Source organism: Phasianus colchicus, chromosome Z, assembly GCF_987193195.1.
Source record: "Phasianus colchicus chromosome Z, bPhaCol1.hap1.1, whole genome shotgun sequence".
Classification (NCBI taxonomy): Eukaryota; Metazoa; Chordata; class Aves; order Galliformes; family Phasianidae; genus Phasianus; species Phasianus colchicus.
The window spans coordinates 68,721,286-68,745,794 of NC_143476.1; the positions used below are offsets into that span (position 1 = coordinate 68,721,286).

The window sequence follows — 24,509 nt, forward strand, 5'->3', positions numbered from 1 at the left end:
TTAGAATTGTAATAGAACCTTACTTTTGGTTGCTATGTGTTAAAATGTTGCACTGTGTATATTTGAAGAATGGTGTTTCTGGTGAAAGATATATATTCATTATTTCTTAATATACATGCAACATTTTTTCAAGGGATTTTTATTCAGATGAGTTGAACCTCTGTTTTTTATACAGTAAACTGCTTTTACCATTCCGTTATCTAGAACTAGTGCTCTCAGTGGTTGTATCTTAACTGTTCCAATGACTGAATGCTCACTGCAGCATGCATTAGAGAAAAGAATTTAAACTTTCAAACTTTGTCCTCTTAATTTATTAAATATTGTAAGATCATACTGCGTAACTGTAAGATCATAGTCATGTAAAACATTTCAATTCAGTATTGTCACAGCTCTGTCAGACAAAGAGGAATGTCAATGGTAGAAGGGACGTAAGAAATAAAGTTCAGCCTCAGTACCTGAGTTAAAGCATTAATGTGAAATATTTGTTGCCAGATCCTGTGTACTTTTTTACTGTGGGTAAAAAGTAATTCATGTGGACTAATGTCCTATTTAAGAGTAGAAGAAATAAGCGTGAATTAATCTTTATGTACCACTTTTGTCAGACTCCTGCCTGTCCCAGTGACTACTTCTGTTGCTTCATACTATTATCAGTACATACATGCTTAAATTGCCTCTTTTCTCTGTACAGGTATTAAGGCTATTTCTGACAAAGACATTTACTTTCACAAAAACATGCAGAATTCTGCTTTACTGAGATCTGGTAAAAGAAATTTAAAAGGAATCGTAGAAACAACGAAAAGCCCATTGCCCTCCTGACCTTTCACCAGCCCTCCTTTGGACACTGTCTAACATTTAATGTCCTTATCTTGTGTCATTACAATGGTACCCAGTGCAGGAGGGGGGGCCACACAGCACAAAGTAGAGTGGCACAACTCCTCGCCTCACCCGCTGGCAGTGCTGGGCCTGCTGCACTCAGTTGGCCCTCTGGGCTGCCCAGGCACAGTGGGGAAAAAGAACCAAAGAGGAACTTCCTCGCCCACTTTGTACCTTTGTACCTCAGTTGTACAGAGTGCAACACATGCTGATGAACACTATCTGAAACAGTGCATTAGATGGAGACTAATGAGCAGATGAAGTTAACATGCTTTCATCCTCGCATGTGTAGTAACACATACCCAAAGGCATCCTATGACCATCTGTAATCCAATCTCTTTCCCTACCATAGGATAGCCATCTTGAGAAAAAAAACATGCAGTTCCAAGATTTAAAGCTTCACCTTCCTGAATATAAAGGGAAGCATTACTTAACAATTCCTCCATTATCTTTTTTGTTTATTTGTTTTTTAATGCCATTTGGGGTTCTAAATTCAACAGACTCACAAAAGCAGGGAAAAATACAACCTAAAATGTTACTGTTCTTTCCCCTCCCTTCCAGGGATAATTATGTTCAGACTCAAGAGGCAATGTTTGTCTTTTGGATGTTATGGGAAATGCATATATCCATGGGAACTGGGGGAAGCAAATCTAAGTTTCTTCAGTTCCTCCTAGGAAGTTGGAGTGCCTCCTTTTGCTTTTGCTCTGGTCAGGATCCACTTAGCACTTTGTTTTAATTACATATACTGCAGTTGCTGGACTTCAAATCTGGAATTAAACCACTGGAGTCTACAGTACTGAAAACAGTTAACTCACTGATTCAGAAGGAAGCGATGGCATTGCAAAGTTCCAGAAGACTTATCCTGAGCTATTTTGAGCGCTAGGTCTGAGGAGCAGAACTGAGGGCAGTGGAGCCCTATTTTAAATTCCTCAAGTCTTCTTGACCTTAGGTCCTCTCTGTTCCAGAAGAAACAGTAAAAGAATGGTAATCCATCCTCCTTCCCACTTCCTTTCTAATGATTTTGATAATTCCTTCCTCTATTCCCCATCTCATGATGATTATAAATAACTGCTCTGGATTTAACTTAGTGGAGGGTTTTGGAGAATTGGAGAGTTTTTGGTTGGTTGGTTGTTCTTTTCCCCCAGCGCTTTTCTTTTCTTTTTTTAAATTATGTTTGTTTTTAAATCTGTTCAGCTTTGCAGATTACTGCTGCTTTCTCAGACTTGAAAAAGGCATTGTGTACTTGGAGGCTTTACGTTTTTAAACTCTAAAATACTATTTGGGCTTACATACATAGTTAAGTTTCTCTGCAGTCAAAATTTATTCAAGAACTCAGTGCTCAGCTGGCAGAACAGATCAATTACTCCTGGTTATGAAAATATTTTACATCCTGAAAATCCCCAGTAAGGACAGCACCTTCTTGACAAACAAATGAATTCAATGAGTATGCTATGTAAAGACTAACTTGAATCATTCACACTTCATGCTAGACGTCATAGTGGTATTATATCAACTCCAGTGTAGGTTAACCCACAGTAAAACTGCAGACTTTCCTTCACATTCACATTTAATGTATATCCAGTTATGCATATTTAGCCTGTATTCAAGCAATTTAAAATTTTGGTTGCAAATCACCATTTTGTGCCAGTTTCTGAAACAACGTTAAACTGCGGAGTCTAGATTCTCTTTCACCATCCTTCCACAAAATAACGAGATGGTCAGCAGAGCATGTAACCAGTCCCAGTTCACTGAAGTACAGGAACATCTGCAATTAAACCATTACAATTATTATGACACTCACACGACATTATCAGCTGGCTTAAATGTTCAGTGTAAACCTGAACTGAAGAAGTACATGTCTCTGAAATGGTTCTGTTCAAACATCAGGTATTCAAAATTACAACATATATTTTCTGTATGTTTGAGATGTCATAAAATATTTAAGGGCTGTGTTCATACAGATAACACTTTGCCCTGAAAGATTTCCATGTGGAGAAGGAAGTAAAGCTTTACAGATAGAGAAGCTAAGGTGCAACAACTTGAATAAAACGTTTTCTAAGTCAGTAGTAGAACGGGCATGAGTTGCATGACCTCTGTTTTACAGTTTCTGCTCAGAAATAAAAGCCACTGTACCGTTCATTTGACTACACAATACCCACACTACAACACAAGCTACTCCCACCAGGCCTAGGTCACACACAGAGAGCGATAGGCCAGTGAGAACTATGATACAGGAGAAATATACAAGTAGAGGAGGAATTCCACAAGAGCAGTGGAGCCAGTAAGATAAGTAGTGATCCCTGACTTCAGTGACCACAAGGCTGCCTCTCATCAGCTAACATTTCAACACAGCATCCAGTGGAACAAGGCCACTCAAAGACATCATGGCATGCTTGCAGTGCTCTGACCTCTAAAGATACTGAAGAGATTTGCCTGGAGGAAGCACCGAGACTGTGCTACAGCCTATTTGCCCCAGGAACAGCCAGTTATTAGCTCTGTGATTCCAGTAAAATATACAGGCCAAGCGCACATCTTTGACCATCACGTTTCATCCACCACTCAACATCTCCAGCCTCAACTGCTCCAGTCTGTCAAAGGTCTAAAATACTTTCCATACATAGAGCACTGCAGGAAATCATATTCACCATTATTTTAGCTGTTACTTGACTCTAAAGCATCACAGTAAAGACAAAACATATCAGGACAGAGCAAAGAAGGCAAGAGACAAACTAGACACTCCTTTTGTAGGTACCTACTTATTTTACTGCTAAGATAGTCTTTTCTAATAGTTTTAGAAATAGTTCTAGAGAAAAAGATGGGAGAGAGAGGCAGGAAGATTTGCAGAAATCTCTGTAGCAGATGGGATCGTTCTATTTATTAGTGAGAATCTTCCAGCTTTTACCAGTTCTGAAATCCTGCTAGTCTCATGCATACTTTCAAGCAAAATTACTCCAGGACCTGCCCCCTCCTCCCTTCCTCATTACCAAACCTTTCTCCTACTCCTACCAAGAGTATAGCTTTCTTACAGTGAACTGTTATCTTTCACTCCAATATTTTCACCAAACATTAACACTGAAAACAGAAGTGTGGAAGGGGAAATGCCATTTAAAAAAATACATATACTCTGTTAGGCAGCACAGCACAATACCTGATCTAAATTTAGAAGACAACCTTAAGGCTCACAGCACAGGGGGTACAATTACTGAATTGATTTCATTTTTTATGAGCCTTTGTACAGATTGTAAACTTAAGGTGAAATTCTGAATAAACATCCAGTTTCCAGTTGGACTGTTAGCAGTCTACAAAGGAACCCAATATCCTACCATATTTTCTGTAGCATTTTTGTACAGCCAGTCTTCATGCATCTGTCACTGTTTGAGCTCTAATGAACTTTAATTTACTAATATTATTGTTTTCATACTGTTCTACATATTCCATACAATGTGTGTATTTATTAGTTGCTAAATTTCTGATGAATTTAGAAGGACCTAACGCCCAGGACTCCCATACAACTCATAGTACGATGAAGACATTCCCAGCCTCCAGGCTTGAAGAGTTAAAAGTTACAGCTGCTTAAAGAAGTACATATATACACAAGTATTACACAAGTAATTAAAGAACATAAAATTACATAAGTAAATGAAATTCTTTTTCTCATCCTACTAAAACTGGCCTACCTGTACAGCTGATGAATGACCAATCAGATCACCAACGAGCTCCAAAAAATGCATAGGTGTATTCTCCTGCACCTTCTTAGCTTGGTTTGCCTGCTTGTTTGCCCTTCCGAATCCCCACATGTTGAAGAACCCTGTAGGGAAAAAAAAATGTTTTCTTTTGGAAAACAAACAAAAAACCAATTTTAATTTCCACTAGCTAAAAAGAAATCTTTGAGAGTTGCTTGCAATCTAAAAGTAGGACAGTCTGCATGGCAAAGTAACTAGAGCATGGTACTAGCAGCATTTCTGAATCAGAATTACTCATTTTGATGGCAGAGGAAAACAGACATTTTGAATCTTGTTAAAATGTGGCAAATTTTGCATTACTCACTTGGATGAGAAAATACATGTATTCAGCAGAAATTCCAGAAGATGCTTAAATGAACTAACTGAATGGCAAAGACAGATGCAGGACAGTGATGCTCTGTCCTCTTAAACTACTTGGCTGTCATTTGTGCTCAGAAGAGAAAAATGAGGTGCCAATCTCATCCCTGTGCGTCCTCCATTGCACATTAGAGCATTGCACACAAGTAGCAAGCAAGTTTTTGGTGCTGAATTGCCTGTTTTCATACTACTTACTGACTTGTCATTTAGTCTTAAAATCATCATCCAAAATGTGCACCAATAATCCTCCACGCATTCCACTTAGATACAAGAAAATACATTATCTGAAGAACTGTGTAATGACATTTACAGAACGAGAAATTTAAGTTCTGTACACAGTGAAGTTTCATCTTTGCTCCTAACCCCTCCTTCAGGTCTATCAGTAGACAGAAAGAAGTGTGCTAGGCCAAGGCCTTGGTACAAAGATGACAGGAGAGATGAATAACTACTTAAGGGATTCCTTAGAATGAAAACAGCACAGCAACAGCAGGCTAGCCATCCCACTATAGCATATAGTTTATTTCAAACCTAACTCCAATTATCAAAGTTAGATATTTCCAACATGAAAACAAATGCATCACAACAAGCAGCTGAACTGCACAGACCAGTTGTCATCAGCAATACTGAGGCAGGACATTCCTGAAAACCAACCCAGAAAGCAAAGAGATCTGCCATTAGAAAAAAATATTAGAAAAAAATCCTTACAACATTTCTATCAGCCAGGCAACAAGACCCTGAGGACTGCATGCAAATGAAGCTGGGACAGTCTCAAAGTGAGTTCGAAGTTCAAGAAAGAGATATAGAAATCATTTTTTTGTGCTAGCTGTTCATTTGCAAACTTGTCTTTACAAAATCTTGCAACTTATTTTTGGCAGGTAGAGTACTCAGTAAAGGAGATGTGAATGAAAGTTTGTCAGGAGAGACAGTAATTTTTCTTAGACCAACTAATAAAAGTGAAAACTGAAATAATATTTATGGCACAGAATTGCTCCAGTAGGACCTTCTATATTCTCAAATCAGATCCTAGGTGGCTTGTATGCCCAATGTCTTCTCAGGTTCCCCTCTTACATCTGTCCCAGTTGATTGAACACATGACATTATTTTGTCTTACAAAGCCTTCAAGCTTCTTTACGCCTGAATTAGAGTTCTCTGATTTTTTTTTTCTAAATGCTGTTTTCACTCCACCCACATTCCAAGCAAACCTGTTGGAACTGGTTCATTTGGCAGCTGCTGCTTTTCTCGGAGCTCCCAAATGCGGACACTGCCATCTTCTGAACAGGATATCAGCTGCCTGTCAAAACAGTTGATAGGCAATACAAGCATGGATACAAATAAGCTGTAGCAGGACAAACTATAGTGGACTTGAAACATAAATGGAAAATTTACATTTTCAAACTTTAAAAAAAAAAAAATCACACTAAAGCACATCTGGACTCTGCAAACACACAAAATGACTTCAGCAAGCTTTTTTTCATTAAGCAAAACCATATTATTTATGGAAAGAGAACATAAGGAGAAATAGCCTTTTTCATTACACATAAACGATGTGCTTTGAAAAACGTGAATTTTCAAAATCAAGACCCCAATTTTTAGCTTCTGATAGAATTTTGCTCCAAACTTAAAAATAAAGGGATTTAAAAATGCAACTCCTAGATAACATTAAAAACTTGTTATATGTAATTTTCATTATTTTTTTTTTTTAACTTGGCTGTCCAAAAGACATTCTAGCCAGAAATTCCACTCTAATGAAAGAAGGCTGGAAGTTGTTATTTTTTGCTAAAATATTTTGTTAGTTCTTAGATATTTAATGAAAATGATTTAACAGATCTGCCATAGGTCTTTGCTTTATATAAGTAAAATGCCATTAAGCTGTATTTTCACAATGTAGACAAAAGTGTTTATGAATTCTGACTTTGAATATAGCCAAGATATTTTATTTTGAATCTGTCTGTCTATCAAGCACGCTGAATTAGTTATTTCAAAAAAAACACTGCATTTCAAAAATCAAATCAACAAGTTCTACCTAGTAAAAGCAGATCAAGCTAAAGATTAAGTCCCTGCCCTAGAAATTAGATGTAGCTTTGTAGACTAACTACTCTGCCAAGTTTTGAGCTTCTTTACTGCATGACAAGATGTACCATGACTTGTACCTGTTTGGAAGCATCTCAATGTGCAGTACAGAAGAGTCGTGAGCAGTCCTCTGGCAGGCAATCACACGCTTCATTTGGAGATTATATACGTATATGCCTTTCCCAACTGCAGCATACACATACTGGAAAGAAAATTCAATGGAACAACTTATAGAAACAGACAGTGAAATATCACCCTGTGTGTTATGGATTTCCAGCAGGCCTTATGATAGTCAGCATTACATGGCTAGATTCTGTACTCACGTTAACTGCTTTATCCTAAGCATATGAAAACAGCAAATTTCAGAAAAAAAGATGGATCTTTTCAAAGAAATGAGAGAGACTCTACTAAAGCAGTTATTGAATTTCAGTACTTTTCATTCTCTGTCCTACAGTCTAAAGAGAAACCAGGAACACCAATAAATTAAAACATTTCTACAATTAAACATTTATATATTTACACTGAAAGTACAGCTCTGTGTGTTTTAACGAACCCTATTTTTCTCAAGGAGTAGTGAGAATCCAGAATTCTGAGAATTTCTGGAGAAATCTGAGAATTCTGCATTTATCGTTTTTGTTTTTTAATTTAATAAATCTGCACAAAAGGATCTTACCCAAGGATACAGGCTCCACTCCCATATCTTACACAATACTGTGAAGACCAGTAAGCATTTTACATGCAATGTTCTTCTTCAGTAAAACACAGGGATTTCATCTGGTAACCACCACAGTTCTAAGAAGCCAGAAATACCTGGCACATCATTGGACCTGGATCTTACTGTGACTTAGCTGTTATGATTTCAAAAAAGAACACCCATACCTGATAAATACTGGCTGCCAAACAGGAATGAAAACCACACCCATTCAATATATTCCAGGACATACCTTGTTTAAGGATCTTTTCCCTGAATGGCCTGCTTCCATCCACAGAGCCTCAGCATCAATGTCTCATAAGCAGTTCACTCTACGCACTTGTCAACATTTCATAACACTGGTAATCTAGATTTTTTTTAACTAAAATTTCCTATTTATACATGAGAAGGAATGCTCCAAAATAATGCCTCCTATTTTATTATGTTGGCTCATTTCAGAGACAGTTGGCAGTATGGAAGAGGTTTAACTTTCCCACCAATATTCCATTACATTTGGTTGCTGTGTGACAGATGGCAGCAGAGGGGCAGTATGAAGCAAAGGTGTGTCACTGAATTCTTTCATATGGAAAAAACAGCACCCGCTGACATTCATCAGCACTTGCTGAATATTTAGGGAGATCAAACAGTGGATATGAGCGTACTCAGATTGTATATGGTACATTTCAGCAGTGGTGGCAGTGGGCCACTTCCACTTGTGCAGATTTGTATAAGCATGGCATGCAGGCTCTTGTCCATTGCTGGCAAAAATACATGACTAATAGTGGTGACTATGTTGAAAAATAGCCTAGAGTAGCTAAGAATTAGCTCTATCAAACAGTGTTATTGTGCTTTTTGTAGCTGTTGTAGTTTCCATGGAAATAAATAGGAGGCATTACTTTTAGAGTGACCGGCCTACATTCAACAACTGTCTCAACATACAATAGTAGTTTAATGTTCTTAGTTTGGGGGGCTTTTTTGTTTATTATGTACATCTATGGTGAGAGCTCTATTACCACTGAAATTAAAGTCTTTCCATTAGTCTTCCATTTTGAGACACACTCTTGACTTTTACATAGGTTCCATTTACGCTCTGCTAAACGTGCTCTTAACAGAAAATCTTCTTTTACATCAGTCCTGGTAAAATTGTGGTCATTTAAAACCCCAAGAAAATAAACAGATGAGGAAGCATGAACTGTACACTGATGTTAACAGGCAGGTTAAGCATACACCAGGACAGGAGGTTGCACTCCTTAGCACACTTCTTTAGTATTGCCAAACCTTCACCATCCCACTGGATTCTGGATGGTGCTACGAATTCAAACACAGCATCAAATTAGACAAGCTCTTCTTCTCCAACTAACTAACTACCTAGTCTGCCAACAGAGCTCCTAAGAGAGCTCTTTTTCTTAATCATTCCCTTGCAATGCACCTTCATGCTCCAGAACAGAATCCCACTGTACTCCAACAATAAAACGTTTTTCCTTTGTCACTAACGGGCAGTGACATTTTCCAGAAGTAAACAGCAGTCTGAGGATTTTTACCATTTTCTCAACAGTGACTGAGCTCTCCTAGGTCATCTCCAAAGTAACCGTATAAGAGATGTCCTGTTTTGAAAAATGCCATTCCAGAACCATGACACAAGAGAGATATACACCATCAGAATGTGTTTGTTTTTTTTCTAGGAGTACTGCAAGCAGCTGATTTTCTTTTTTCAGTCAAAAAATAGTTGTTGCAACAATCCATAATGTTAGCTCCCATACAGTCAACATCCTACAATCTGCAGTTAGCTCAGTGACCAAAAGCCATACATGAAAATTGTGTCCATTTTAAAGAAGTCTATCAATCCGCTTAAAACAGCAACGAAACTGAAAACACAGAACATTCGCCCTTTTCAGTACTTTGCTCAGCTTAAGAATTCCTACCTCGTCATCAGATGCTAAGTGCTTAACTGAAGTTTCATTTGGACTTTGGGATAGTTTTATTTCTGTCCGTGCATCTGGTTGGACAGAAGAGTCCCAGAAGTTGCACTCAGATGCCTGCTTTGTCCAGTCAAGTGCATCCCAAACTATTAACTCGCCCACATGAGAACCTGTCACAAAAGTCAAATCTAGAGGGGAAAAAAATAATAATTACATTGAAATCATATTATTTTAAAACAAACAAACAAACGCATCCATTTCAGACAAGGTTACAGCCCTACACAACAATAAAGCTTATGTTAGCATAAAGCTATGTGGAAGGCACAGTCACTAACTGACTGAACAAATTCCTCTCCCCCTTGAGAAAATTTTTATTTGATTACTTAGAATAGCTGAGGCAATCGAAAGAAGATGAGATCTCTCCTGTAAAATCAGAACTAGCAAAGAGGACATTCACTTGTTGCAAAGCACAGTATGACAAAGGCAGAGACCCACCACTGAAAGTATGTACAATATTTGAAGTTCATATGTTGCTTACATGAAAAAGCCTCTTTTTCCTTTGCTAAGTAGGTACATCAGTAAGCCAGAAACAACCACCAGAGAACCCAAGTTTTATTCGTGGTCATCAATGGCTCTATGTCCAGGTGGAGGCTGGTAATGAGCAGCGTCCCCCAGGGGTCTGTCTTGGGACCGGTGCTCTTTAACATCTTTATCAATGACATCGATGACAGAATTGAGTGCACCCTCAGCAAGTTTGCTGACGACACCAAGCTGAGTGGTGCGGTTGACACGGTTAAGGAAGGGATGCCATTCAGAGGGACCTCGAGAGGCTAGAAAGGTGGGCCCGGGTGAACCTGATGAGGTTCAACACGGCAGAGTGCAGAGTTTTGCACTTGGGCCGGAGGAATCCCAGGCATCCATACAGACTGGAAGGAGAGGTCCTTGAGAGCAGCCTTGTGGAGAAGGACCTGGGGGTCTTGATAGATGAAAAACTTAATATGAGCCAGCAGTGTGCCCTTGCAGCTCGGAAGGCAAATGGTATCCTGGGCTCCATCAAAAGAGGGGTGGCCAGCAGGAACAGGGAGGTGATTGTTCCCCTCTACTCCGCTCTTGTGAGGCCCCATCTGCAATACTGTATCCAAGCGTGGAGCCCCCAGTACAAAAAAGACAGGGAGCTGTTGGAGAGGGTCCAGAGGAGGGCCACAAAGATGATCAGGGGGCTGCAGCACCTTCCCTATGAGGACAGGCTGAAAGAGCTGGGCTTGTTCAGCCTGGAGAAAAGAAGGCTGCGGGGTGACCTCATTGCAGCCTTTCAGTACCTAAAGGGAGCCTACAAACAGGAGGAGAATCAACTCTTTGAAAGGATGAGTGACAGCAGGACAAGGGGAAATGGTTTTAAGCTGAGGGAAGGGAGATTTAGGTTGGACGTCAGGGGGAAGTTCTTTACAGAGAGTGGTGAGGTACTGGAATAGGCTGCCCAGAGAGGCTGTGGATGCCCATCCCTGGAGGTGTTCAAGGCCAGATTGGATGGGCCCTGGGCAGCCTGGTCTAGCATTAGGTGGGATGGTTGGTGGCCCTGCGTGTGGCAGGGGGGTTAGAGATTCATGATCCTTGAGGTCCCTTCCAACCCTGGCGATTCTGTGATTCTCTCTATCTCAGTTCAATAAGCCCTTTGTGCCAATCTGGCTGGCACATATTAGCTAGAGTACAAATATACGCTCTGTCACAATGGGAATAATTTGTCCTGGGCTCAGAGGGAACTCAAAGAGACAGATAAGACAACAAAGCAGAAGGGTAACTGCAGTCTTTACCTAGGCAGAATTTCAAGCAGTCCCTTGGTCTTGCCAAAATAAGCAACAGAGATTGCATCATCTTCCAGAGCATCTAAATAATGCATCTAAGTGCAGGCCTACATCTGTACCCCTGAGCCTTTTCTACATCATAAACGTACCTGATTTCATTTCACATTTCACCGCCTTCACAGCTACCACAGAAAGGATCACCTACAAGTTATGAAGCTTTACTCCAGTTACAAGTTTGATCCCAAGAAGAAGCTTGCAGTTGAAATATTCCACCAAAATCCCCACTTACCATTGACAATGACCAATGACAAGATGTTATCTTGATGATCGACAAGGCGTTTTACTTCAAGGATATTCCAACCTTCAGACTTTTCACTGGAAGCAATTAACCTAAAAATGACTTCAAAGATATTGAGAGAAACTGACTAAATAAGCTTTATCATTTGTCAGAATAAAATATAGATATGCTCAAATAAAACAGATCATATTCAGACAGACACAAATTTAAGCACATTAAAAGTGAGACAGTGCAAGATGCACAGTACCATTTATGATCATCTCTTTAACTGCTTTCCTCATAACACAAAAATGTGAATAATTTATTACAGTGTTATTATTAATGTCTCCTACTACAGCAGCTGTAGGGATCGAGATTTCTACCTAGTAACTCTGAAATTTAGAGAACTGACCAGATCAGAAGTTGTACAAAGCAGAAGTGGAAAGTGTTCAACATCTGTATTGATAAATAAGGTAAAAAACAATCACTGTCTCAAAGACTTATTAAACAGAAGGATGTAATACTCTGTAATAACACAATCAAAACCTCCAGGAATTAAGACTTCCTTTTTATCAGTCTTGGAATTTCTTTTATGCTATCTCAAGGGCATGTCAAAACTGAGGGAACTTCAGATGGAAGTTTATGCTATATACCAAAGTCTAAACAAAGGAAGACTATTTCTAGCTTGCTCCTAAATCTTTGAGCACACTATTAGATGTTTTTTTTTCATCCAAGTATTTAATAATATCAGGTAAAATCTTTTGTTTTGTGTACTTTTTGCTATACTTTATCTCCTGACACAACTCATACATTCTGGCATTTCAATAGTTTCATAAAACACTTCTAAAAGGCTCCCCACAAACAGCTAGCAGATGATTTACAGTTTGCATACATAGAAAAGCCTATCTCTAAGTGAGTATCAAAAATGACCACATCATCTCCTTGCAGCTTTGCATATTGTTTTATTGGCAATACTGCACTCTGTATCTTAGGATACAGAGTTCCCAGGCATTGAACAGGTATGAAAACAAGTTCCAGACCAGAAGGATAAATGCAGATACCCACAGTCAGATCTGGACAGGTGGCATTAATAATACTAAAAGAATGCAGAAAAGTTTTGACCATTTCTCAATGAAATTCCTGAAGGAGATGAGTTCTATCTGCTTTATTATCAAATAAAGAAAAATATAGGAAGGTTGCTAATTACACCTTAGTACCTTTCACTTTTCCTATACCTGTATCACTGCTGGAGTTGTATCTCTAATAAACAATGACAAAGGATACAAAGACCTAACAGAAATCCAGAATACTCACTTAGCTCTTTGCCAACAGCAGCCGCAACACAATTTTTAGGCAATTCAACCAAAGCACTAATACCTTTTAAAAATAAAGGAAATAAGGGAGAAAACAGTATTTATTGACCAAAAGAAAACATAGTTAACTGATAAATCCTTTTCAATAACGTTTTTTGTAATTTTCTGTCCACATACAAATTACTAGCAAAACAAAATCATGCTGCACAAAAGCCAAACTAAAACTGCAACAGAAATGAACAGATTACTTCAGATGGAGGTAGAGTTTGGTTCAGAAAACAGCAGAATTCTTAGCACTGAACTTGATATAGGAGCTAAAGTTCCTACAAATAATCTTTTTATTTTAAGTAGGGCTAAGATGTATATGTCCTAATGCTGGACAACATAAAGGATACTGTGGTAATTACTGAAACTTTAAATACAAGTTGTTGAAGTTATTAGATACTGATATTGCCACAATATACATGAGATTAAAATATTATGCAGAGCCAGCTGAAGCAAAACACTGCACAAGAGAAGATGTCCAGCTTACTGTTATCCTGCCTTCGTTCCACATAGACATGCCCCAGCCTGTGTTGTCACACTAATATGGAAAAATTCCCTAAAGAATAAAACAGTCTCTTCACCCGAAAAGGAAGAAAAGGATCAGGAGAGCCAGTGCAGCACATTCCACTGATCAACCCTACATACGAAAGTTTAAACAGCACTCTATGCTACCAACTACAAACACCAATTAGAACTGGTATTTGGTAGGATACTTTGCATCAAACCTGAAGAAATACTGGTATCCTCACAGATTCAGAAGGGTTTTACTTACTGCTATTACATTATATGACAGAAATAAGGAAAATATTGGTTTCAGCTCTGAATTTGATTAACAGCTTCATAGCTATCTTCGTAAAGCATAGCAATAAAGTGTAACTATTTTCTTTGCATAGCTAAATAATATAAGGCTATTAACAGAAAAGCATGACTGACATTGAGGTTTTGACAGAAATACAGTAAATATAATCTGATCTCAATCTTCTACAAAAAAAAAAATCACTGATTCTTAAAAATAAAAAGAAATTTTACTACTCTACTACTAATACCATTAAGTTTTAAATAGAAATAATAAAACTCCAGCTCCTTCACAGAGAAAGTGAAAGAATCTGGCCCCCATTACAGTAAATATATGTAAGTCAGCAATAGAGAGTACAGCCCTCTAAGATTTCAAGTTAATTGGAATACAGTTATTGCAAAATATTTAGAGTAACCATAAAGCATTACACGTACTGAGGTTTGACATACTCTGAAATTCACACAGCACAGGAGACTAAAAGCAGTCTTAATTTTGAAATGATTAAGTTTGACATTTTTAAAAAGTGGCTCTAATACATAATGTTATCATTAAAATTAAAGAGAATTTGCCAAGTTGGTTTTGCATCATTATACAGATCCATTTTACTTGCACTTTAACTGCTATAATGAGTCATTTACATTTTTACCTGCATCAGTAAGATGACTGGTCTTACACAAGAGATCTAATTTTCGGTTCCAAACACATAGATCACTCCCTCCAGACAACCATACATCCAGTCTTTGAAGGACTGTCAAACACTGTAGAACAAAAATCAGATATATGTCCCCTGCAAAAGTTCTACAGGGAATTTTTCACTAAAGTGATCATGAGCTTTAGCTAGATGAACCTGTAAGTACTATGAAATACAGTATTAAATGTCAGTTTCTTGAGAAATATAGAATTAATTACATACTATATGTTACATTTATCCATCAACAATGCAACATCTGACCTCTAATGAAATTTTCAATTAACATTCAATAGTCTGATTGCAGATTGCCTTTTCCAATGCAATAACAAAATAGAGGTATAAAATCACCCTTAATCTATAGCCTTTCAAAAACAAAACTGAGGAATTCAAAGTCTCAGAAAGAAACCAAGAACTTCCTAATAACAGTTCTCAAGCAGTCACTTTTAAAGGGTTACATCTTCTAAAATTACACTGTTGTTCATTTAAATACACCTGCCCATAAGAACACCCACACGGAAAAGATTACTGTGCACAATAAGTCAGGCAGATTTTGGGTTTCCTCAGTTTACCTTTACAGTAGAATGGAAACATGATACTTTTTGCACCTGTTTGCCAGTAGTGCAGTCCCAAACCTGACTTAATTTATTAAGGAAATTGATTTTATATATTTATTATAACTGCTGTGCTTTTAACTAAAGGAGAGTTTCAGATATAGATATGCAGAAACTCAGTCCTATAGCTTCCGATCATCTTTTCAAAAGGCCAAAATGACATACTAATAATTGCATATCATTAAGATTCATTTTCATAGCAGGGATTACATCTAATTGTGAGCAATGACTAGAAAAAAATCCTAGTTTGATCCAATTATACGTACTGCATATTACGAGCTGATAAATTCAAACAACACATAGCCTCTGTAAACACTTCCAGTAAAAACATAATTAAAAAAAAAAGTTCAAAACCTCTCCAGATCTAAGGATACAATAACTGTTCTATCAGCTGATGCTGTTAAAATCAAATGACTGTTTTCTTCAGAAGCATCTGATGAAAAAAATGGTGCTATAGCTGTAATCTTGTGTGTGTGACCATGAAGTTCAAAAAGTTTCTCTCCAGTCTGAAAAATAAGAACAGGGAAAATTAAGGGTAAAACCTGGATTAAACCTATTGTAATACATGACACAAGTATCAAAGTACTTTTGAAAGCAAAATTTTCTAAGAGTCTAAAATCTCAGTTTCCAAAATCTAGTGAAGTTTCACTTCACTAGACCTTCAACACTTTCCAAGATCTTACCTGGGTTAAATAACATATTAAAAAAATATACATGAAGTGTACTACATAACAGATACAGTGGTTTTCACATTTACAGAGCACATTTTCCATATGAGTTACTTTATTTTAAAAGATTTTTAAAAATTACAATGAGATTTTTATCACAGCAAGCAAGGCCTTGCTCTGACACTGAGTGAAGAATTTAACTATCACTGATTGATGTTTTTCCAGTGAAGTTTTGCATTACTCTCCATTTAGTCTCATCAGTTTTAATGCAGTTATTGCAAACAGAGCTACTAAGATATCCTTAAAGAGATAAATACTGGGATCTTGCTATATAATCAGAGTCCACAGTTAGCACCTTAGTGTTTTCAGCAAGCACTGAGCATATATTAAAATAATTAGTCATAACTTCATAATCACTTCTGCTCTTCACATCAACATATAATTTTGCAATGTGTGTAAAATCATTATGCCACCACAAAACATTTTAACTTTCAAAAGTTATTTTTTTCTTATGTCCATAACACATCTTTTATTTTCCGAGTTCTTTTAAAACTGAGATTTGACGAACTCCACTTCTACATTCTCAAATAGTATTTCTGATACAAACCAATGCAGCAATTTTTTTTTATGCTAGCAGATATTTCAAACAGCTCTTCGTAATGCTTACCCCCTCTGAAACAAATCAGCTACCCCCACACACATTAAAAAAGACAAACCTGAGCATTCCACAGAAAGATGATTCCATCATCGCCTGCAGATGCAAACCTGATAAGAAATACAAAGTGAAACCTTGAATATATCATAATACAATGGAACAGAAGTAAAATTATACATAAAAAATATTTGAAATATGAGACTCTTGATTTTGATCTAAGGAATAAATATAAATCTCAATTAGTTTTCAAATTGAAGTCCTGAAGTCAGTACATTTAAATAGGTGTTTGCCAACAAAGAACAAAGCTAGAGAATTCCAATAAATACTATTATAAACAGAAGCCCACATTGCAGAACCAATTCTCTTGTTGTTTGAAAATTTAATGAAATATGTTATATACTGAATAACCTCACACCCTAAAGCCAAATATTATCAGTCAGAGCCAATTGACTGCACGACATCAAACAAATTAGAAACCACTCATCTGGGTTCAGCACAGGAGTAGAAGAGCCCAGTATTTACTGATATTTGCAGGTAGCTTAAAAACCTGCCAGAAGGTCTGTATTTAAGGCGCCAGCAGGGAGAGAGAAGCAATTGTCCCTTCTACTCTGCCCTTGTGAAGCCCCATCTGCAGTACCATGTACAAACCCCAGTAGAGGAAGGATGTGAACCTGTTGGAGCAATTCCAGAGGAGGGCCATGAAAATGACTGAACACCTCTTATTACAAAATGTTGAGGGAGCTGGGCTTGTTTAGCTTGGAGAAAGCTCCAGGGAGACCTCACCGTGATCTTCTAGTTTTTAAAAGGAGCATCTAAACAGGAAGGAGGCAGGCTTTTTACATGGAAAGATAGTGATAGGACAAGGGGAAACAGTTTTAAACTGGGGAGATTTAGATTAGATATGTGGAGGAAATTTTTTACACAGTGTGGTGAGGCACAGGAACAGGCTGCCCAAGAAGCTGTGGTGCCCCATCTGTGGAGGCACTTAAGATCAGGTTGGATGAGGCCCTGGGCAGCCTGAGCTGGTGGGTGGCAGCCTTGCCCACGGTAGAGCGTTGGAACTTGATGGCCTTAAGATCTCTTCCAACTCAAGCCATTCTATGTTCAATGAACTAAAATGTCTACTTCTGTGCAAGAAAGTAGAGAAGAAGAAAATTTATATCACTTCTGATTTTTTTTTTCTGTTGCCAGATATGAATATTTTTATTAACTATAAAGAAGTCCTTTCTTTTGGACTCTTACTTTGCAGTTACATCGCCCGTGAAACCTGCTCACAAAGTAAGTGTTCTGGCAGAAAGCTGTATTCCCTCAGCCCCAATTATTTTCAAATGCTCTCATTTTTTTTTTCCTGTTACAGTAAGAAAAGTGTGCTAAATACGCTTTTTTTGTATCTTTTATTATATTACATCCTATCACACCCCTTCTTAAAAGGGAATATAGTGAAAAAAAATCTTCCATGTGTGCCCTTAATAACAGTTATATCTCATCTTTAGTGTACTTTTAGCTGAATTACACATTGTTTTGCCACAAGGTCAAGAACTTAATCAGACTCTCACATTTCAGCATGATCCCTTTAAATTCCAGTTGCTTCTCAACTAACATTGGAACTGTGTGCTGCTTTACAGAATTCTGAGAAAGAAATTGGTGTTTGAAGGAAGTTTTGAGCATGATTTATCAGCACAGAAGTTTAATGCAGTGCTCTTTTGCACCTTTTCGTCTTCAACATCTAACCAGGATTTCTGTTTAAGCAAAGGGGTACACTGTAGGGTAGCTGACTCTACAAGTACATCCTGTTAACCAAGGTGGAGATTCGCAGGTGACCTGATTCTTTTCTAGCCATGATCACCATCCTCTGTTACCCTGTCTGCTTCCTGAAGAGGTAAGGAATGGTCAAATGAGCAACCAAGAAAGCTATTCTTAAAATGTGTTATGAACTCTGTTTAGTTTAATGTGTCAAATGCTAGAGTATTACATGCAATTTTATCTCAGTCATTTTTTGGAAGACACTTGCTGAGTCTTAGCCTTCTTTAGCAATCTCCCAATCAATACGACCCTCACTTCATGATCAAAAAAATACAAGATAAAAGGAAAAAAAAAACAGCTTTCTGTTACATTTATACAGGATTTATTTAGTATCTTCAAAAACCAATCTGAGAAAATTTTCCACTCACTGGTTTTAGCTGAGCCACTGAGAAAACAAGAAAATCCTTCTGCAAAATTCTCAATAAGATGATATTATCTAAAGATCTGAAGCGTGAAACTTGGCTTACAACAGTTGACAAAAAGCACACAATGGAATAGCAGCAGAAAACTAAATAAAAACATTTCAGAAGCTGAGTAACAATACTAATTTTACTGAAAAGAATCAAGTGAAAAATATTATCAGCTGTTTAACAACCCAGAAACTACAATATTTTTCATAAATAAAACCCATGAATTACTGTTCAGTGAGGCGATTATCAAACTCCCCAAACTCTCAGAATATTAACCACCTATGTAACTTACTCCTCATCCAGATGCTATTTCACAATCTATCTTCCATGTAGCCAACTAGCCTATAGCTTTATGCCAGTCACCATTAGTTTAAACTCCAGTAATTTACCTACTTCCATAAAATGATGCCCAAATGATAAAAGATTTCTTTACCTCAGAAAGTGCCTGAAACCTAAGAACAGTCTGGTATTTTATTCAGTCTATGTTTTAAGAAAAGTGTAACCTGAAGAAAATTTATAACTTCTCTGAAAAAGAAGGGAAAGGACTGAGGAAAAACAAATCACAATCTTCTAGCTTTAAATGAATTTTACTTCTGGTCAACTAGCGTAATGAAAAAATGTCATGGAAATGAATGAAATTTCCTGTTAAACAGTTGTAAATTAAGAACAAAAACTGACAAGCTAACATATATTTCACTCTGTGGAAGATTATATGGAATATATATATTCTACATCTTGGAGTCACAGGATCACCAAGGTTGGAACAGATCACCAAGATCATCCAGTCCAACCATCCACTTATCACCAATACTTCCCCACAGAACATAAGATGATCTAGTTGGGGAAAAAATGAACTAAGGGGAAAAGACGTGCCTTGCAAATATATTATTAATATATTATAATATTCCTTCACAAAATGCCTGTTTAACACTGTGAAGACAAAGTATAGGTAAGAGCTTGGTTTCTGTTTGTGTACTGTACTGAACAGTACGTCAGAAAGATTCCTCTGCATGCAATCCATAAAAGACAATAAGTACTCCTCAGCAAATAGACTCCTGACTATTAAGTAACATAACTAGTTCTGAGGGTTTTCTATTTAATTCTTCAAGACAGATAAGAGTCATTCTGGTTACTATTGACTAAAAGCTTCACAACTTTATTCTAAGGCGGTTAATTAATTCCTCTGTTTAATGATTAGGTTAAATGAGAGTGCATGCAAGGTTAATTTTATACTAAGAAAAAAGGACCATACTTCATTCTCCTAATCACACTTCCAAAGAGGCAAAGGTAAAGCTAGTGACTTCACCTTTGCTTCATAATCAGATTTTTTTTTAGATGACACCTTCCTTGGAATTTAACTAGTTAAAAAAAATAAAAACGGAACAAAGATAACAGGAAATACATTAAAAAAATGCACAGTTAAAACTGCATGAGAGAGATAATGGAACTGTAAGGTTTCAAGTAAGTACAGCAAACTGAAAACTGGAATTTGGAGTAAATATACAATATAGTGGTTAGCCCCTTTTCAAATTTTAGTAGCCATTATGCATAGGATTAAACTACTGAACACTTCAGGATTTGAGTATTTCAGTTGTGTCAATTGCAGGTCAAGTGAATTAAGCACTGGAATTTCAGAACAAAGGACAACAAATGCATTGCTTTTGACCCAGGAATAGCAACATTCAGTATCACCGAGAATATAGTGTTCAGTTACTATATTGAGGGGATCTGTAAGAGATGTACATTCATTTGTGGAACCAAAAGGTGAAATGTAACAAATAAACTCAAATCAAGAACACAGAACACATCAGACCACTCAGGAAAAAAAAGGAAGCACTACTCCGTGATGTCTCAGGTGTGTGTATGCATAAACAGAATGGAAAGTTCAGCCCAGAAAACTATGGGCTCAATTAGCTAAAGGTGTTTCTTTCAAATAAATGAACTTGAGAAATGAAAATAACTCCTTCACTGTTCTTTTTTCATAAAAAGACAAACAATGGAAGAACATAATAAAACAGTGTTCACCCCATGTCTTTTTAAAACCAGTGCTTTCCCACCCTTCCCCAGCAAAAATAGAACTGAAAACATTTCTACATTTTCAAAACTATTATCTGAAGCATTCCCAAGAGCATTATAGAACAACTTAAGATGCAATTTCATACCTGTAATCATCTATTTGTACAAGAAAACGTACTATATCTTGATGACCTTTCAACACAAGGAGCTCAGTATAAGGATTTTGTACTTGTTCTTCACCAATGGTCTGTACAGATGATTTCTAAAATTCATAAAAAAAAAAAAAAATATTTTGTGCTGTTACTTTCATCAGGTTTTTGTAACATTTAACAATCTATTTATAGCCTCATGTGCAATTAATTAATATCGCCAGAAAGGCTCATTTCTTATCACTTCAAGTAGATAATATCCTTCTAGAGAATGTATTTTAAATCAAAATAAAGCATGTTCTGTTTGAAAAAAGCATTTTGTACTGCTTTATTACTGATCTACCGAGACAAAAAGCCAGTTCAGTCACCAGCTACATACACCATACGTTTAGTCTCTCATTAAATTACATACCCTCCTGAGAGGTTTCATCTTCCGTATATTTCACCTACCACTCAATTTTGAAATTATATACAAAGACAACACCTTCAATGATGTATCTATATCTACATGTCTCATCCACTGTGACTCTATTCACAAAATACCAAAGCCAACAGCTTAAAAAAAAAAACATGGAGGACAATTAATCACTTCATAGAACAGCATCTACAATTACGTCAACAAGACTATTAATTAAAAGCACTATAAATCACTTGGAGCAAGCTGATCACATGGCAGGGTCAAAGCCTTATACAAAACATTGTATAAGGACTGCAGAGTCGAATAGGATAGTTATGCTGATGCCAATCACCAGTTTGTTCAATAGAAGGCAATTTCTTTGTGCTTACAGTCTTCAGCATTATGGAACAACTTGCTATTAGACATAAATTTTAAAAATGCCAAGGACATATAAATTGCTAAGCAGTAACTCAGTGACAAAATTCTTCCACTTCCTAACTTTATTACCTCTAGGACTATCTATTCTTTAAAGGTATCACGGAAACTACACTGTAAAACTGTAATTACTGAACACTGTAGCATAAATGAGAGATAAACCTACATGAGACAAACATCCTCAGAAACATCAATTTTCTTGCAGGAACAACCAATTATTTTCCATTATTTCTGTGTTGGTACTTCACAAGTTAAGAACAACAAAATTAATAAAAAGGGAAGGAAATCTGTGTTATATTTAAAATGAAGAGGTTGTCAAAATGCTAGTTCTTGCAATTTTATCTTGGTTTTGTGGTATCTGATGCATTTCATGAAGCAACTGTTCCTCATTTTATGCAATTATGTGAGAATAGCAGTTCCCATTTAAAGCATTGGAAGTATAGTCCTCAGAGATATAAAGAAAAGTCAGAGAAATATGAAAACTAACAGTTCGGCCATGAAAAGCAAATCAAAATATGCCTTTAAAAAAAAAATCTAGCATTTTAGAAATCCTAAAATATATCAGTAGCATTGAGCTGATGACAAGTAGTACTATAGTCAAGAGTCCAGTTCTTTTATTTAATAACGGAAACATATATTCACAAAATAATTGTACCACTGCTTTGAAAAAGCCAGGACTTGTAACATTAACATCCTAATTCTATATTCTGTCTTTGCCTCTTCTTCAGTATAACACAGTGATACTTCCTTTGAACCTGCCTAATTTTATTTTTTCTTACTTCCACTTCACCAAAAAAAGCCCATGAATACTGAAAGGTAGTGCTGCAATGTGATATAGAGAACAACAACAACCAAAAAAAAAAAAAAAACAAAAGTTTTTCCTCCAGTTGTGCCATACTACAAGCCATTCTTGCTTCAGATCTTCACCAGTATCTTCTCAAGTGTTAGATTATACTTGCATTTTTTCTCTAAATAAGTCTGCTTGATGTAAACTAATAGTTAACTGAACCCTCCTGTAGCAACACCAAGTTTTTACAAGAGAAGATTAGATGCTGATCCTAATGGAACTGATTCCCAACTTACAGGTTTTCACGCAGGGCCTGTAACCGTCACTGCAATAATAACATTCAACACAGCTTCACAACTTTTTGATAATCCTTGTGATTAGAAACACTTAAAGGTGGGATGTTCAAAAGCAATCTGCCAAAACTGGATACAAAAGTATATAGAGATTATTCTGCAGTTACCCTGTACTCTGGAGGACAATAAAATAGTTTACATGGACTATCAGGCACATACTGCAGCCATCAACATAAGAAATTCAGGAGCTCAAGTCTAAATCATACCTTGTGAAATTGAAAGAATGGAATGGCTAGCGAGACATTCATATTTCCTGAATTTAAAATTAAAAACCTTTGCCAGAGGTTTTCACTATTCTCTCAGACTCTAGTGCTTCTGCCTCTTTGTGACCGACTGAAGCCACAGTAACCAGACGCAAAGAAACCAAACGCAACCATCCCAAAGCCTACTGACTGTAATGGACTTCCTCATCTACGCTGTTCGAGTACAAAGAGAATTAATGGTTATGGAGATCATCTTCATATTGTCTGTAGCACAACACAGTGCAAAGGGGAACATACGCTTCAGAAATCATCTTTATGAGTACTTATTTGTCAGTTTTCCACTGGGGGAAAATACCGTCATTCGGCACGTGGAATGAACACTGACACCAGTGGCCGCAATGGGAGGAAAGTCCCATAGATCATGCTTATGAAAGCCAAGAAAGGCAGAATGGGAGAACTCCACCACACTTATGCCTTGTCAAGGTACGGCGTGCCTTGAAAGTAGCTCAAGTTTAAACTCCGGGAAGGAGCAAACAGCAGGGGAGCTGCCTAGCCCATCTCAGCACTGCTGTTACCAACTCCTGCCCTGCACACAAACCTGCTGAATACAACCGCAGTATAGCCGAGGTCTGGGCTGATGACACAGGTCAGTGGCACTGCCGCCGTGGTAAACACTGACATTAGAAACAAAACGAGACGCTGTCACGGCTTGCACACGCACAGCAGCTGAAGAATGACTTCCTCGTGCCTGTCTGGGTTACGAAAGCGTTAAGAGTGAAAACCCCTACAGCAGCGCTGCTAATTCCTGTTAAAGGCAGGCTCGGTTCAGCATTCCCCGGGACGGGGCAGTGACACCGAGCACAACGCAGAACCAGCCCACACACCGCCCATGTCAACACCTCACCGCCCGCAGCGCGCCTTCCCACCGGGCGCGGCCCCGGCGCGGGGCTCACAGCGCCACCCCGCTCAGCGCAGAGAGGCAGCACGCCCCACCTCACCCCACAACCCCCTCCCGGGGGCCGAAGGGAGACGTCCCCCCACCAACGGCCCTACTCGGCCCCGCCGTACCTCCGCCAGGCCCTGCGGCTCCCGGCCGCCCCCGATCAGCCAGCGCAGCATCCCCCTGCCGCCGCCTCTCCGCAACGGCGGGCCACCCCCTGCCTGCGCGCCGCCCCGGCGCACGGTTTCCCCGCCGCTGGAAGGGCCTCCTTAATCGAGCTCCGTGCCGACGAACGAGCGGGCCGGGAGAGGCCTGAGCAATCGAGCGCCGAGTGCGTTGATTGCACACGGTGACAAAGGAAAGGACTTTCGCTAGGTACTGATCTTCCGGCTGCCAGTTGCAGAGGAAATGTATTGCAATCTGAGAATAACAATCCCGTGTTATTGCTACCCTCCTGCCTGTTTCCTGAAGTAAAAAAGTCTCCCGAATTGACTGTGTCTAACAT

At 38.0% G+C, this 24,509-nt stretch overlaps 1 protein-coding gene across 1 annotated transcript; it reads right to left on the reverse strand.

Moving 5' to 3' along the window:
• Positions 1–9: 9 nt before the first annotated feature.
• WDR41 (WD repeat domain 41) lies at positions 10–24,288 on the reverse strand. The gene is made up of 13 exons (XM_031610150.2): positions 24,133–24,288; positions 20,887–21,002; positions 16,573–16,621; positions 15,563–15,694; positions 15,147–15,209; positions 14,533–14,644; positions 13,047–13,109; positions 11,745–11,855; positions 9,657–9,841; positions 7,124–7,245; positions 6,176–6,264; positions 4,551–4,681; positions 10–2,638 (listed from the first exon to the last, which is right to left on the reverse strand). Exons 1-13 carry the CDS (start codon positions 24,181–24,183, stop codon positions 2,486–2,488), a joined length of 1,377 nt encoding a protein of 458 aa, XP_031466010.2. The 5' UTR covers positions 24,184–24,288; the 3' UTR covers positions 10–2,485.
• Between the last annotated feature and the right edge of the window lie 221 nt (positions 24,289–24,509).

What these genes read in the sequence shown, in the direction of transcription:
- WDR41 (XM_031610150.2), bottom strand. Translation starts at nt 24,183, where the DNA reads ATGCTGCGCTGGCTGATCGGGGGCGGCCGGGAGCCGCAGGGCCTGGCG. An exon ending in TCTTTCTGTGGAATGCTCAG is followed by an intron (nt 15,695 to 16,572) that starts GTTTGTCTTTTT and finishes CTTATTTTTCAG; the next exon opens with ACTGGAGAGAAACTTTTTGA. An exon ending in TGCTGTTGGCAAAGAGCTAA is followed by an intron (nt 11,856 to 13,046) that starts GTGAGTATTCTG and finishes ATATCTTTGAAG; the next exon opens with TCATTTTTAGGTTAATTGCT.